Source organism: Anolis carolinensis, chromosome 2, assembly GCF_035594765.1.
Source record: "Anolis carolinensis isolate JA03-04 chromosome 2, rAnoCar3.1.pri, whole genome shotgun sequence".
Taxonomy (NCBI): Eukaryota; Metazoa; Chordata; class Lepidosauria; order Squamata; family Dactyloidae; genus Anolis; species Anolis carolinensis.
In genome coordinates this window covers 176,140,319-176,157,000 of record NC_085842.1, presented here as the reverse complement: position 1 = coordinate 176,157,000, position 16,682 = coordinate 176,140,319, and the positions used below count along the sequence as shown (strand labels likewise).

Genomic DNA, 16,682 nt, shown 5'->3' with positions numbered 1-16,682 from the left:
CACTTTATAAGTGGTACCTTATTTCCTACTTGATAGATGCAACTATCTTTCGGGTTGCTAGGTCAGCAACGAGCAGGGGCTATTTTTTATTTTTTAATTGATGGGGGCTCACCCCACCACGGGCTGGCCTCGAACTCATGACCTCATGGTCAGAGTGATTTATTGCAGCAGGCTGCTCACCAGCCTGCGCCACAGCCTGGCTCTTCTATTGCTGTTCTTGCCATTGCTTTTATCATGCTAATTAGCTAGCTAGCTGTGATCAGCTTTAGATAAGTCTGGATAAAAGTGATCTGTATGGATTAGCAGGCAAAAAAGCAACATGACCATAGATCTGGTGAAAATTGGAACTAGAGGTGTGCAGTATTCCCCCTCCCATCTTGCTCGGAAGTGTAACTTTCCTGTGGAAGAGAGAGCACTGAATTCCTCTGTTAGCTTTGTCCAAAGTTGTTCATTTATGAATTGACAGGCAGAATAAGTATCTTAATGCCACACAGCCTGCCAAGGCTAATGGTCAAGCAATGTCAGTCTAGCCATTAAAACCCAAATCAGTTTTCTGACATTTTAGGCTTCAGTCTGCTCTATTGAGCACAATGAGAATTACTTTCAAGTAAACAGATGTAATATTTTGCAGTGAGAGGTCATTACACACCATCTCCAGGCTCAAAAGGCATTCGCTGCTGGAATAAATGTGACATGCTTGCCGGGTCATTGAAACAGCCTAATGTCCACTTGTTCTCATTGCTCAATGTCAGTCTAAGCCCAAAACAACTGAGCCTTAAGAGGCCAAGGTGGAATGGTAAAGCAATCTTGCACTTTCCCCACATCCCTACTCCATTCATTATATATTATCCAAACCAAACCACAACCAGAAATCTATTTTGCATTTATGACTTCATCACACATGCCTTCAAAAACATCCTAGGACACTTGCAGCACACTTCATCTATGGAGCCCCACACTGCCCATCACATGATGCACAATCACTTCCAGTGGGGGTCCATAGATAAACTGTGCCGCAGGCGTCCTAGGACACTTCACCCAGAAAACAGGAGGTTTCCTATTTTCTGTAGGTAGCAGCGAGATCAGCACTGGGGGTGGGGGGGCAGCTGCATGGCAAACGCTTCCTCATGTATGATGGGGAAGCGTCGCTGTGGGCGATGCTGGCTGCGAAGCGGTGGGATTGCCCCACAAATAAGCCATGGAGACTGGCAAATCGCCCCACTACCCCATATCAATGTGATGAGGTCCATTGTCCAGGTATGGATGTCTGCAACCCTCCAGATACTATTTTGGATTTTGCCTGTTTTCATGACTGTGCCTACTAGGGCTGATAAGAGTTTTATTTATTTATTTATTTATTTATTTATTTATTTATCTATCTATTTATTTGCAACATTTATATCCCACCCTTCTCACCCCGAAGGAGACTCAGGGCAGCTTGCAAGTTATGGGTACATACAATATACTGTATATACTCGAGTATAAGCCTAGTTTTTCAGCCCCTTTTAGGGCTGAAAAAGCTCTCCTCGGCTTATATTCGAGTGAGGGTCCTGGCCGGCTTCTATTCAGGTCAGCTTATACTTGAGTATATACGTATTCAGAGTTGGACAGTCTTATCTTATTAAAGTCTTATTATTATTTTAAATTACACTTTAATATAAATATTCAAAAGCATTTAACCTACTGACACCTCAAATAATGCAACTTATTAATATCTATTTTATTTTTGAAATTGATCCGTAGCTGCTGCATTTCCCACCCTCGTCTTATACTCGAGTCAATAAGTTTTCCCAGTTTTTGTGGTAAAATTAGGTGCCTCAGCTTATATTCGGGTCGGTTTATACTCAAGTATATACGGTATTATATTATTAGAGTAGCACAATATAAGCATTATATATTACTATATTGTACTATACCACTTGGAGCCTCCGACGGCCTAGAGCAGGGGTCCCCAAACTAAGGCCCGGGGGCCAGATGCGGCCCTCTAAGGTCATTTACCTGGCCCCGACCCTCAGTTTTATAATATATTTTTATATCAGTTTTAATAATATAATATATTGTATATACATACAATATTGATAAAAATATTATAATGTTATACAATATAATACTAATAATAATAATACCATATAATAATATTAATTATATGTTATATATTACATATAGTATTACAGTATAGTGGTATAGTTCAATATAGTAATGTATAATGCTAATATTGTGCTATGCTAATAATATCATATATTGTATGTACATACAGCTGCTCTGAGTCCCCTTCAGGGCAAGAAGGGTGGGATATAAATGTAGTAAATAAATGTAGTAAGTAAATAAATAAATAATTTTAGACTTAAGGTAAAGGTTTCCCCTGACATTAAGTCCAGTCATGTCTGACTCTGGGGGTTGGTGTTCATTTCCATTTCTAAGCCGAAGAGCTTGCGTTGTCCATAGACATCTCCAAGGTCATGTGGCCGGCATGACTGCATGGAGCGCCGTTACCTTCCCGCCGGAGCGGTACCTATTGATCTACTCACGTTGGCATGTTTTCGAACTGCTAGGTTGGCAGAAGCTAGAGCAACAGCGGGTGCTCACTCCACTCCCGGGATTTGAACCTGGGACCTTTCAGTCTGCAAGTTCAGCAGCTCAGTGCTTTAACACACTTCGCCACCGGGTCTCCTAATTTTAGACTTAGGCTCACCCAAATTCTGAAATGACTTGAAGGCACACAACAACAACAATCATAATTAACTTGACTATCTCATTGGCTAGTAGCAGGCCCACACTTTCCATTGAAATCCTGATAGGTTTATGTTGGTTAAGATTGTTTTCATTTTTAAATATTGTACAGTAGAGTCTCACTTATCCAACATTCGCTTATCCAACGTTCTGGATTATCCAACACATTTTTGTAGTCAATGTTTTCAATATATTGTGATTTTTGGTGCTAAATTAGTAAATACAGTAATTACTACATAACATTACTGCGTATTGAACTGCTTTTTCTGTCAAATTTGTTGTAAAACATGATGTTTTGGTGCTTAATTTGTAAAATCACAACCTAATTTGATATTTAATAGACTTCTCCTTAATGCCTCCTTATTATCCAACATATTCACTTATCCAACGTTCTGCCGGCCCGTTTATGTTGGATAAGTGAGACTCTACTGTATTGTTCTTTCATTGTTGTTGTTTCAAATGATAATTCGGCCCCTCAACAGTCTGAAGGATTGTAGACTGGCCCTTTGCTTTAAAAGTTTGAGGACCCCTGGCCTAGAGGATAAAAGCCTTGTGACTTGAAGGTTGGGTGGCTGACCTGAAGGCTGCCAGGTTTGAATCCCACCCGGGGAGAGTGCGGATGAGCTCCCTCTATCAGCTCCAGCTCCATGCGGGGACATGAGAGAAGCCTCCCATAAGGATGGTAAAACATCAAAACATCTGGGCGTCCCCTGGGCAACGTCCTTGCAGACGGCCAATTCTCTCACTCCAGAAGCAACTCCGGTTGCTCCTGACATGAAAAAACAAAGAAACTATACCACTGTAATGTAATATTATATTGTACTAGCTGTGCCCAGCCACGCGTTGCTGTGGCTAAGTATGGTGGTATGGGAAATAAAGTATTGAGGAATTGGTGGTAGTTAAGGTAAAGGGTCCCCTGGGCTGAGTGGATTGCTAGGAGACCAAGTGAGCGGAGCTTAGCCTTCTAACTGGCAGTAATTGGATAAAAACAATTATTCCTCTACCTCTAATTAGGACTTTATTTTTCTTTTCTTTTTGTTGTATCAACGTAGAGGCATGGATGAGGGGTTGTGATGTCAATTTTCGAGGTTGTGGGGTGATTACTTTTGTTGTTTTGTCCGCTGCCGTGATGCCATCACTCTTTTATATATATAGATTACATTATAATATTATTATCAATATATTATATATTGATATATTAAATTATTAGTATAGCATAATATATTACATTATTAGTATAGCATAATATGAGTATTATATATGATTATAATGTTATATTAACACAGGAGATATGGTGGAATGATGTCTTCCTGGCCCCCTTCTTCACTCTGGCCCAGGATGCCAGTTAATCCTTGGGCTTCCTCTGATGACATAGCAGGCATAACTGCTCACTCCCTGGTTTAATCCATAGGAGGGAGATTTGGGGGGGGGGGGGGGGGGAGAGAGAGAGAGAGAGAGAGAGAGAGAGAGAGAGAGAGAGAGAGAGAGAGAGAGAGAGAGAGAGAGAGAGAGATAGATGGGCAGGATGGTAGCAGTGGCAGTCCCTCTTCATGTTTCCCCATCCTATCCCCTTTCAAGGGCAGTGGGAAGGAGCTGAGATAGCAGCTCTTGCAGTGGTAGCCCTCCATTCACCCCAAGAACCTGCACACCGCCCACTGTGTTTAAGTACAAAGGTAGATGAAGCCCAGTTTGTGCAAGAAATCATTTTAAAGATTAAAAAAAACCCAGTAAGTGCAGGAAAGCTTAATCTGGGTTGGGATCCTTGTGAGCAGCAGGAAGGGTTCTTCACTTCTTTTGGTTCTTCAATCCACACCTTAAGGATGACAAGGAGCCCCAAAAGCTAAAGCTACCCCTATGTACTTGTGGAGCCCTGGTGGCAAAGTGCATTAAAGCACTGAGCTGCAGACCGAAAGGTCCCAGGTTCAAGCCCCGGGAGCGGCAGGAACGGCCACTGTTAGCTCCAGCTCCTGCTAACCTAGCAGTTTGAAAACATGCCAATGTGAGTAGATCAATAGGTACCGCTCCGGCAGGAAGGTAACGGCACTCCATGAAGTCATCCTGGCCACATGACCTTGGAGGTGTCTACGGACAACGCAGGCTCTTCGGTTTAGAAATGGAGATGAGCACCACACCCCAGAGTCAGACATGACTGGACTTAGCGTCAGGGGAAATCTTTACGTTTACCTATGTACTTGTGGAGTGCCAGTCCTGCTTGGGCACCTGTCTCAGTTGTTACTTGCTTAAATGAAATCTTGTGTGTTTCGTTTTGCATCCTCAAACATTTTGGAATTAAAAATATTTAAACTGGATGAGAGTGATTGATTAAAAGTCCCCGAGGTGAAAGAAACATGTCTACTTCATTAAAGCTATCTCTTTTTCTAATAAACAATTAAATCTGGCTTTTCTCCCTGCAGGTGAAGAACGTGGGAGATGTTTCACCATTGAGTATGTTATGCCAATGAATGTCCAGCTCACATCTGAATCAACAGTCAATGTTTTAAGTAGGTGGTTTCTGTTGTGTGGGCTATGGAGGGGGGCTGTTTTAAGCTCCATGTGTATCTTCTAAATTTTGCTGTCACTAGAGTGGGCTCCTGCACAACCAGCAAAAATGAAGGGACACCCCCCCACCCCTCTTTTAATGCTGGTCATATGGACACCCCTTCTAACATCAGCAGAGGAGCCCACAATAGCTGGGGGCTTGAATGGAGCTCCATGGCTGGCTAGGCACAGTGGCAGCGGCATGTAGGAGGTCACATGCAAGTCATCCCAGTGGAGCAGATGTGGTCTGGATTCATGCCAAATTTGAGATTTACACTAGGCTGATCGTCTTGGTGTAAACACATCCTTAGCAAGGATGGCAGATGCTCTTTCACATTCCATATCAACCATACTCACAAAATATATAGTGGCGAAACTTATTAAGGATGATGAAATAACAAAATGATCCCCACAATTCTACCTTAGCAGATATCTGTTGTATAAAACACAAGCTGGGGTCACTGAAATGACATCACTGAGACCTTTCTGCTGCAAATTACAATAAGTATAGTAGCCTTGAATTCTAATAACCACTCTCTGCAGATGAGGTTTTACAAGGACTTGCAGAGGTCAAAGCATGGGCCTAAGAATTAGTGATCAGCATAACTGGTACAGAAAACTACAATCTGTATGTGTCTCCTGGTACCTGTGAAGAAGGTATTCCCTGCCAGCTACATCTTTCAGAGCATACTCCAGTGCAGACCATGTGGAGTATATTGCAATGAAAGAGCCTGGAAGTTACTGAACTATGGATTATCATATCAGGATCTACCCATCCAAGCAGAAGAAATTCTCCATATTCATTGACGAAGCAAAATGGGCATTCAGCCCCTTCTGGACTTTCATATAAAATCCAGATTATCTGCTTTGAACTGGATTGTATGGCAGTGTAGGCTCATATAATCCCATTCAAAGCAGATAATCTGGGTTTTCTATAGCAGTGTAGATGGGGCCTATGATAAGAGTTAACCCATTGGAGGGGCTAGGGCATTTGGATTGTGCTGCAGAAGAAGCAGGGTCAAGCCTTTCTTTTGCCACTGTCTGGAAAATTCACTTGCTTGAACTAAAGTTTCCAGTGCCCTCTAGCTAGTGATATCGAATCTAGACCACAATACTTTGAGAATCCTGCCTGGCAAGGAATGCTAGCAATTAATTAAATTCCCAAATTTGAATTCACTCACCAAAGGCAGTTGAAGACATAAGACAGAGGCAGATTTATTCATCCATGGCCATAGGAAGGAGACCTGTGGGCTCAAACCCAAGAGACAGGCCTGCCACATATCTTCCTGCAAGGAGCTAAGTAGAGTCTGTTTCATTGTTACAGTTTGAATCCTCCCTCCCTGTCTTGGGATTGGCTGAGTCTTCAATGGTGTGGCTAGAAATATCCTCCCAGCCAGGTTTGGACTAGGCTCAGGTGGTCGGGAAGAGTCCAGAGGGGAGATAGGCATGTATCCAGCAGGGGATGATGGGATTATGAAATCCAGGCCCAGGAAAACAATGGAGGGTCTGGTCAGGAGGAAGCTTGATTTGACAAACCAGTTTTGAGAGTATATGAATGTCTTTCACCCCTGGTATTTGAGTTCCTTTGTGAATCATTGCCTGGGACTGGTTCACAATAGCAGAGTCGTTTAACATGGATTTCAGTACCTTTCCACATGTTCATTTCTGATATATATATCCTTGATTAAATGTACACAGATTTAACATGGGAAGGGGATCCTTGCTGCTGTTACTCCTTTTGCAAGGTGGCCAAGATTTAGCCCCTTTTATACCATTTCAGCTTGATGCCTGTAAAGAGACTATGAACGTCTAAGGCTCCTTCAGGCAGGGGGAATCTTTTGATCCCACCGCTGCCACCAAATTGTAAGGGAGCTAATAACAACTGCCAATACTTTGTAAAGATGCAACCACCAAAGACTCAGGGAGGAGACCTTTTACTTTTTTTTCTTTCTTTTTCTTATTCACTTTAGATGGTAGCGTAACTTGGTTTATAATATATGCAACAGAGGCTTAGATGTTGGAATAACAATAACAAGTTTATTCAGGCACAGAGCTTTGTGGTTACAATGTTGTTTCTCAGAGGTATTTTTATTAACAGTTACAATACTAGAATGAGATGAGTCAAACTCCCTAAAATGTCACTTCTTTTACTTAAAGTAGTTAGAACTTCTTTCTCTGCTACTTTTAAACCGCAGTCACCCCTGTGATATATGATCACAGATTCTCTGTTCCTTACCAGGACACAGACTACATTAAATAAGTTACCAAACTTATTTAAAACCGACTCAAAATGAATAATTGTGTCTCCTTGATCCCCTCAACCTAGGATCAATCTTCCCTGTGTCTCATCAGAGCACAGACTGACTCTCTTTTTTAAATTCTGCACTTATTCAACAAAACGGCAGTTGGCTCCGCCTACTTCTCCATGGCAACCAGCCTCTGAGTGCTGAGATGCAATAACTGTAATACTTACCCTTTAAAAACACAAACACACAATTAAACATAACATCTGTAAACCAAAAATTCGTACTTCATTACAATGCCCTTTAGCAAACTACAGTTCTCCAAACTATTGATCCTTTTTTATTTGGGAGGAGTGGTAGTGGTGTTTGATAACACTAGCATAGAATATTCTGGAAATATTCACAAAACTAGCCAATCTTTGTGCAATTCTAATTCAGAGTCTCTCCCACACCAGCTCCTGTTAATCATAGAATGGAAAACATTCACAGCCATCTGTTCTTTAGGTTAGAAAAATATTTGATCTTATATAACATTTTCCCCAAAAAATATTTTGTGTAATGAAACACTTCACACCTCCATTCTCAATTTTACAGCATTGATAGATTTAAAATCTTTCGGAATTGTCTAAATATTTGACATGTTACAGTCAAAGACAATCTGCTCAAACAGTTCAAAAACACACACAACAATTCCTTTGCCTGGCTCTAAAGTCCTTAATTTGACACAAATATTTGAAAGAGTTTCAGGAGAATTGACAAAGGCTAGCTACTATACTTCTTTCTTTTTTTCTGCAAGAAAGCTTCTTTTGTTGCTATAGCAATTTATGTCTCTGTTTCCAGAAATGCTAATTTTATATTTGATGCTCACATGAGAGAACAGAGGGATGAATTTATATTTTGCAGACATTAGCATTTCATTGCACCTTCATATGCTACAGTCCTCTAATCCCTTGTACAGCAGCCCAAGAACTATAGGATGCATTGACACTGTAGAATTAATGCAATTTGACACCCTCTTAACTACCATGACTCAATGCTATGGAATCATGGTTCAATACTGTGTCAGGTTGGGAGTTATAGGTTTTTACAGGCTGGATCTACACTGCCCTATATCCCAGGATCTGATTCCAGATTATCTGCTTCAAACTGGATTATATGTGTCTCCACTGCCATATAATCTTGGATAAGAAGATAATCTGGGATCAGATCCTGGTATATAGGGCCGTATAGAAGGGGCCACAAAGTTTTCAGCTTTTTCTGACAAAGAGTATGAGTGTGCCTCATTAAACTACTTGTGGCTGTCATTTTGTGAGATAAAGCTGAAGATTTTGTAATCCTATAACTCCCATGATTACATAGCATTGAACCATGGCAGTTACAGTGGCATACCAAAGTATATTTATTGTTTATTGGTACAGTAGAGTCTCACTTATTCAATGTTCTGGATTATCCAATGCATTTTTGTAGTCAATGTTTTCAATGCCATTGTGATATTTTGGTGCTAAATTCGTAAATACAGTAATTATTACATAGCATTAATGTGTAATGAACTACTTTTTCTGTAAAATTTATTGTATAACATGATGTTTTGGTGCTTAATTTGTAAAATCATAACCTATTTTGATGTTTAATAGGCTTTTTCTTAATCTCTCCTTATTATCCAACATATTCGCTTATCCAACGTTCTGCTGGCCCGTTTATGTTGGATAAGTGAGACTCTACTGTATATGTGATTTTATCTGTTTTTGATTTGTTTTCTACTGTTGAGTTTTATATTGTTTGTTGCCGGGGAGATGGGGCGGGGTATAAAAATAAAATTATTATTATTATTATTATTATTATTATTATTATTATTATTAATAATAATAATAATAATAATAATAATATTACTTTATCAAGCTGCATTAATTCTACAGTGTAGATGCACATTTACTCCTCCAGATGTTTTGGAGTTCAGCTCCCAGAAGCTTCAGCTGCCTTGGGACTCTTCTACATTGCCATACGAAATCCAGATTATCTTCTTTGAACTGGATTATGAAGACTCATATAATGCAGTTCAAAGCAGATTATGTGGTTTATCTGCTTTGATAATTTGGATTATATGGCAGTGTAGAAGAGATCTTGGTCAGTTATTAAGGATCCTGGGAGCTGATGTTTAAAACTTCTGGAATGTCTAAAGTTTCAGAAAAATTGTTTGTTATAGATCACCCCTTCCATGGCCACAGAGAAAGAGAGAATAGTTCTCAGTGACAGTCCTACTCGGCTATCAGTGGAACGATAGTCCACCGGAGCCTCCGGTGGCCTAGGGGATAAAAGCCTTGTGACTTGAAGGTTGGGTTGCTGACCTGAAGGCTGCCAGGTTCGAATCCCACCCGGGGAGAGGGATGAGCTCCCTCTATCAGCTCCAGCTCCATGCGGGGACATGAGAGAAGCCTCCCACAAGGATGGTAAAACATCAGAACATCCAGGCATCCCCTGGGCAATGTCCTTGCAGACGGCCAATTCTCTCACTCCCGAAGCAACTCCGGTTGCTCCTGACACAAAAAAAAGTGGAAAGATCCATTGCACCACTGATATCATACTGAGAGATGCAAAACACTGCAAAGTTACCATGAGCCCTATCCACACAGAATATCAAGGCAGAATAACCCACAATATCTGCTTTAAACTGGGATATCTTGAGTCCACACTGCCATATATCCCAGTTCAAAGCAGATAATGTGGGATTTTATTCAGCTGTGCCTATGTCTCCCTAAATTCTACTGCTAATGGAGCTATTAACCATGCTGACTAGGGAATTCTGAGCTATGTAGTGCAAAACAGATATTTTTCAAAGCTCAGCACAACAGCCAGGGTAAAAGTTTGCCCTTGATGGTGGTCAGGAAAGATTGACGCAACTGAGATCCTCCACTGGGATGGTGTAACATAAATCCTGATTTATTTATTTTTTCCGTGTCAGGAGCAACCGGAGTTGCTTTTGGCCATCTGCAAGGACATTGCTCAGGGGATGCCCGGATGTTTTGATGTTTTTACCATCCATGTGGGAGGCTTCTCTTATGTCACCGCATGGAGCTGGAGCTGATAGAGGGAGCTCATCCGTGCTGTCCCCCGGTGGGATTCGAACCTGGCAGCTTTCAGGTCAGCAACCCAACCTTCATGTCACGAGGGTTTTATCCCCTAGGCCACCGGAGGCTCCTATAAATCCTGATACTAACTATGTGTTGGTGGAATTATGAGAACATTTTCCTGAATGAGAACTCTACACATTGCACACTACAGGATGTGCAAAGAAATGTGAAAAAACTGTATTCACACTAAGAGGGTAATGATCTACGCAAATTCCAGAGCTAGACTAAAAAGTTGCCATGCCTGTTTCCTTCTTTTTTTTTCTCTGCCTCTCTGATAAGAATGGAAGAGATCTTGCAGATTCAAACACTTGACCAATGCACCCTTGTGAGCAGTTGCTCCCACCCCTGGCTCTAATTTTAGAGTTCTGACAGTAGAGGTCACACAGACTGGGTGGGTGCTTTTAACCAGAATGAGAACGTGATGTGCTGAAGATATCACAGGGCAGCATCCCTCCCCTTCCTCTGTTTTGGGTGGTTTCAATATGTCATTATATTCCACTCTGCTTAATTACATTTCCCAAGCTATACACTACACCATTGATTGGAAGAGGCTTCGAAATGTAGGTCCTAGTCTCCAGGTTGCTCTCTCCCCATGTCAAGAGATAAAGCTTATAGCCAGAAGTGACTCTGATATTAGTTGGATGGAGGAATTCAGCTCAGTAGCTGTGGCATGGGATTAGCAGTAGGATATTGAAGGACACAGCTGCCTTGTTTCCTTTCTTCTTGGTCCAGCCTTGCCTACAGTCCTGCCTGTGCTCCTTAGTGATGATAGAACTGTAATTTTTGTCATCTTGATGGACCCTAAAACTGAAAATGAAAATCTCCTTTTGTGTTTGCAGAAATAGAGTAACATAATTGATGGTGAAAAGTCATGAAAAATAGTGCATCAGCAGTCTTTTTCTATATTTCCATATTTCTGTGTGACAAATAGAGTGTAGTCAATTAAAAGAGAAAAACCTCCAAGGCATATAATCCAGTTTCAGAATACATTTTAACTGCATTAAACTGGGTTATATGACAGACTCATATAACCCAGTTCAATCTGCATTATATGAGTTTACATTGACCATTATAATGTAGTTCAAACTGCATAATATGGTGGTGTGTATGGGTCCAAAGAGCAATGTGTTACATGTGCAGAAAATGCTTTTGCTACTCATAGTGTTGTTCGTTCTTTTCCGACTTGGAAGCACTCACTTTTTTCTTCTTATTGCCATCAACAGAGATGATTCGATCTGCCACTCCATTCCCACTGGTCAGCCTCTTTTTCATGTTTATTGGATTCATCCTGAGCAACATTGGACACATCCGGCCCCACAGGACCATCTTGGCCTTTGTGTCTGGAATATTCTTCATTTTGTCTGGTGAGTTTAAGATAGTAGCATATATATATAGTAAAAGGTAAAGGTTTTCCCCTGACTTTAAGTCCAGTCATGTCTGACTCTGGGAGTTGGTGCTCATCTCCATTACTAAGCCGAAGTGCCGGCGTTGTCCGTAGATACCCCCAAGGTCATGTGGCCGGCATGACTGCATGGAGCGCTGTTACCTTCCCGCCGGAGCGGTACCTATTGATCTACTCACATTGGCATGTTTTCGAACTGCTAGGTTGGCAGGAGCTGGAGCTAACAGCAGCTGCTCCCGCTGCTCCCGGGGTTTGAACCTGGGACCTTTCGGTCTGCAAGTTCAGCAGCTCAGTGCTTTAACACACTTCGCCACCGGGGTTCATAGAGGGAGGGTAGCCCCCCTGTATAACCAATAGGATAACTTTGTTTGACATTAAAGCAGGACCAGTTCCATGGAGCTTTAGACTGTGGCTGTTGTGCGTACCAGCGATGGGCTTGAATAGGTGGAGATCTGAGACGTGAGCATGTTTCCCTATGAGAGGGGAAAACCATGTTTTATTCATAGCATTAAGGGAATATTAAACAACCAAATATGACTGCAGAGCTTAAAAGCTTTTACTTACACTGAGCACTTGGAGTTCAAAAGATTTGCATCAGAGAATGTAAATCTTTTGCTTAATTCAGCGCGGAGAGCTCGTTTCTCCATGAGTGACTATTGAAACAACTACAGCCTAATGGCTCTTGCGTACCACACCCCTTACTTCTGGTTTCATGTATCCTTTAAGAACATGGAGAGGGAACCTACAGCCTTGCAGGCATTGTTGGAGCTTAGCTCCCATAAGCTCCCAGCAATTAATGGTAATGCAACATGGGGAGGGTCCCAAGTTCTCTGATGTCTTGGGTTTCTGCAAAAGAAAATGTCCCTGTCTTTGACTTGAAGGTTTTTTCCTCCCCAGGATTATCTCTGGTTGTGGGCCTTGTCTTGTACATCTCCAGTATCAACGATGAGATGCTTAACAGAACCAAGGACTCCGAGACTTACTTCACATACAGATATGGATGGTCCTTTGCTTTCTCTGCTATTTCTTTCCTCCTGACAGAGGTAAGTGCTTGTGAGCTCACTGGACTGCCTCAAGATAATGGGAGAAGAAGGCTATAAATGTCTTCCCCATATGTGAATGCTGGGAAGGAGCAATGAGAGGAGCAGCATCTGCAGCTTGGTCTTATTTGGCACTTGCTCAAGGACAATTTTAGACTTGGGTTAACGATCTTATGAGGGGAGCCCTCAACTCTCTAAGGATGTCTTTAGCTACATAACAACTCAGATAGGTAACAAAAATAAGTATGTACAAAAATAAGATCATTCTCCAAATGATAGGGTTCTTTTAGGGATTGAAGACTTTTCAGAACAGGAAAGCGGGTAGCAGCATCAGGAAGGGAGTTGTGTTTTGACCCCACACCCTATTCTGATAAGTGGTTCTAATCAAGAAATACTCCTGCAGGTGGAAAAGAAGCAGCATACAACCCACTGAGATTATCTTTATTAGGGTGCAGCTGCTGTCAAGACCTAGGCTGCAGAACACCAATAACCATGCGCAGAGACCAGAATCTATCTAATATCTTTATTAAGGAAATATATAAAGTTAATAAAAACAAGTGTAGAATATAGTTCAGAAGTAGACCTTTCAGGAAAGGTCAAATATAGTCCAGGAAAACAATGTCCAATATGAGATATTAAAGTCCAAAGTTGTAATCCAATAACCGAAACACACACTTTGCCAAGCAAAGTGAGGGGAAATGACAAGGTCCTTTAGTCCATGGAGCTTGATGCAAGGCTGGAGAGCAAACTAGATTCTTGGCAAACAAGGCTTGATTCAAGGCAACAAGAAGCGAGGAGCAAGAACAAGGTCCGTGGCGAAATCCGTGGCGAGGTCCGGGGAACAAGGCAGGGCTGGAACGAGAGCAAGGTCCTGGAAACTGGAGTAGCGTAGTCCACACACAATCTACTCCCGAAGTTGACGAATTGACTCCGTAAGGATTCCTTTGCGGCCAAACACCTATATAGGATCTTGTTTTCCCGCCAAGGAACACTTTCTCTGGGGAACAAGAAACGAAACCTATACTGTGTCCAGATGCATGACTCCTTAAAGTTTCCCAAGGGAAGCAGACTTAATCAGCTAATTGTCTGGCAGCTATCCTGGCGCTCCGGCGAGTCGCCTCTCGAGCGCTTCTATCTTGATTATAATAAACCCGGCGAGAAAATGGGGGAGATTTCTGCTCAAGGCTTGTTTGGCTGTCTTCTTGTGGGCAAACATCTTGCAGGTGCAAGGGCTCCGAATCTGGCAGAAACGGTGGGAAACCCAAGTTTTCCTCTTCATCTGCCACAATAGTACTTGGAACGGGACTACATGGCCCATGAGTCATCACAGCTGCACTGTAGAATTAATGAAGTTTGGCATTATAATGACCAAGTAGCCACAGTAAGAACAGATCACGGAACAACAGACTGGTTCAAGATTGGGAAAGGAGTGCGGCAGGGCCGCATACTTTCACCCTCCCTATAATAATAATAATAATTATTATTATTATTATTATTATTATTATTATTTTATTCTTATACCCCGCTCCATCTCCCCGAAGGGACTCGGGGCGGCTTACATGGGGCCAAGCCCGAACAGAACAATATAAAAACAAAACAATAAAACCAATCAATCAGACTATAAAAGCAAGTCATAAAAAAACCACATACGACTTCCGGGTGAGCGCACATGGCGGCGGACACGGGTCGCTAGGGCTCCGGCGACTCACCCGATGTCGCGTCAACAGGGTTGTGAAACCTAACCCCCGGCGTGGATTGAAGCGAAGGGGAGATTTGCCAAGCCAGCAAGGTTCCCGATGACCCCAGTGAGACCTCATTCCTCAAGAGTGGGGGCTCGAGAGGGTCCGGGTGCTCTGGCGTGCAAGACGCGGATTGGGAAGCGAAGATAGTTTGGCACAAGCCGTACGCCGCGCTCGCTCCAACAATAACATGGAGAATACAAGAAAAAAGGAGTTTCCGGTGGTCGGGGGGCCGGATAAAATGTAAGTAATATCTTTCTTTTGAATCGCCAACTTCCACGAAGATTACAGGCATTTAGATAGAAATATTAGTATTTACAGTATCTACATCAGGAGTGACCAGCCGCAAAGGGAAGGAAGATAAAGATCCTACCAATTACCAATCATTTCAACTACCAATTAATCTACAGCTAATGTTGTGGAAAAAAAAATTCAATATAGGTTAGAGGAGCAAAGAAACGGCATATTTAGGAGAATAATCGGGTATCAGTGCCAGTGCCTGATAGAACTCTTATCCATATAGAGGTTCCAGAGAGCCTCTCTTTATCTCCTCGCCTCGCCGATAGAAAGTCTGCCGTAGATTATACAACCTATTGTTCTCCTTCAGTCGGTTGGAATTTGGATTGGGAGAGAAACCGCATGGGCGCCATAGCAATGGCAATGGGGGAATAGAAAAAAAAAAAAAGATAACTCAACAACCTACTAAACAAAGGCTGACCTTGGCGGAGAGTGACGGAACGAGGTGTTGTGTCTATAAGGCGCATCCCACGAAGCATCGTGCGAGAGTTGGGGAGGAGTCCGCAACTCGAGCCGATAGCGGAACTTGTTCCCAGCGAACAGGAAGCGAACGAGGGAAATCCTTCGAAGCGACACACCAAAGAGTGACGCGCCAGATAGGCGGGTTCTCAGAACTCTCACTGCAAAGGCCAGCCAGAAGTATTCCCCATATTAAAGGAAATTAAGAAGACGGTAAATAGAAGGACTTATACGTTTCTCCCACGCCTTAGTTACTCCCTTTCCCGCGTCTGATACTTTAAATTGGAATACACCAGATAGTTGTATCTACTTGGCAGTTTATAAGAGCGGCAAAATATAAGAGCGGCAGTCCCCGATATAAGTTAAGGGTAAAAAGCAGAGGTTCGATAGCACAATGGCGACACCTAAGGGCAAGAATGACATAAAGGATGCCAAAACCATACAGAGAAGGAACTCGGTACCAGAGGACTCCAATTGGAGAGAATTATTACGAGAGATTCAGAATATTTCGACGAAGCAGGACCTTATACAGAAAGAAATGCATGAAATCGCCACCAAACAGGACGCACAACAAAGACAACTGCAAGAAGACGTGGCAGATCTTAAGAGAGAAATCAAAGAGGAAATATCCAAAATCAAATTGGAAGTTCAAGATAATGCCCGGGATATCACAGAATTGAAATTGCAAAACAGCAAGATAGAGAAAATTCAATTTAAATTACATAACAAAATGGAAGCAATGGAATTTAAAAACATCAAACTAGAAAAAATACAAGAAAAGCTGGAAAGAAATGAAACAGACTACCAATTAAGATTTAGAAACATAACTGAAGACCCGAAGGAAAACATCAGGCAAATTATTGTCCAAATAACAGCTAAAATACTGAATTGTACAGAAATAGAGGCATCAGGACAAATAGACACTGCCCACAGAATCCACACTAACTATGCTAAAAGAAACAAGGTAGCCAGAGATATAATTGTCCACATGGTGAAACGAACGACAAGAGAAGAAATATTTAGAAGGTCCAAACTTAATCCGATTATATATAAAGACAAGAAAATTATGATTTACAAAGAGTTCCCCCAGTCTACCTTGAACAACA

General features: G+C 41.9%; 1 protein-coding gene across 1 annotated transcript in view; it reads left to right on the top strand.

Moving 5' to 3' along the window:
• cacng5 (calcium voltage-gated channel auxiliary subunit gamma 5) overlaps positions 1 to 16,682 on the top strand; it is a 78,357-nt gene that overhangs the window by 48,858 nt on the left and 12,817 nt on the right. The window contains exons 3-5 of the mRNA XM_062971146.1: positions 5,145 to 5,231; positions 11,863 to 12,003; positions 12,939 to 13,084. Of these exons, the coding sequence (XP_062827216.1) occupies positions 5,145 to 5,231; positions 11,863 to 12,003; positions 12,939 to 13,084 (374 nt within the window). The remainder of the gene's footprint in view (positions 1 to 5,144; positions 5,232 to 11,862; positions 12,004 to 12,938; positions 13,085 to 16,682) is intronic.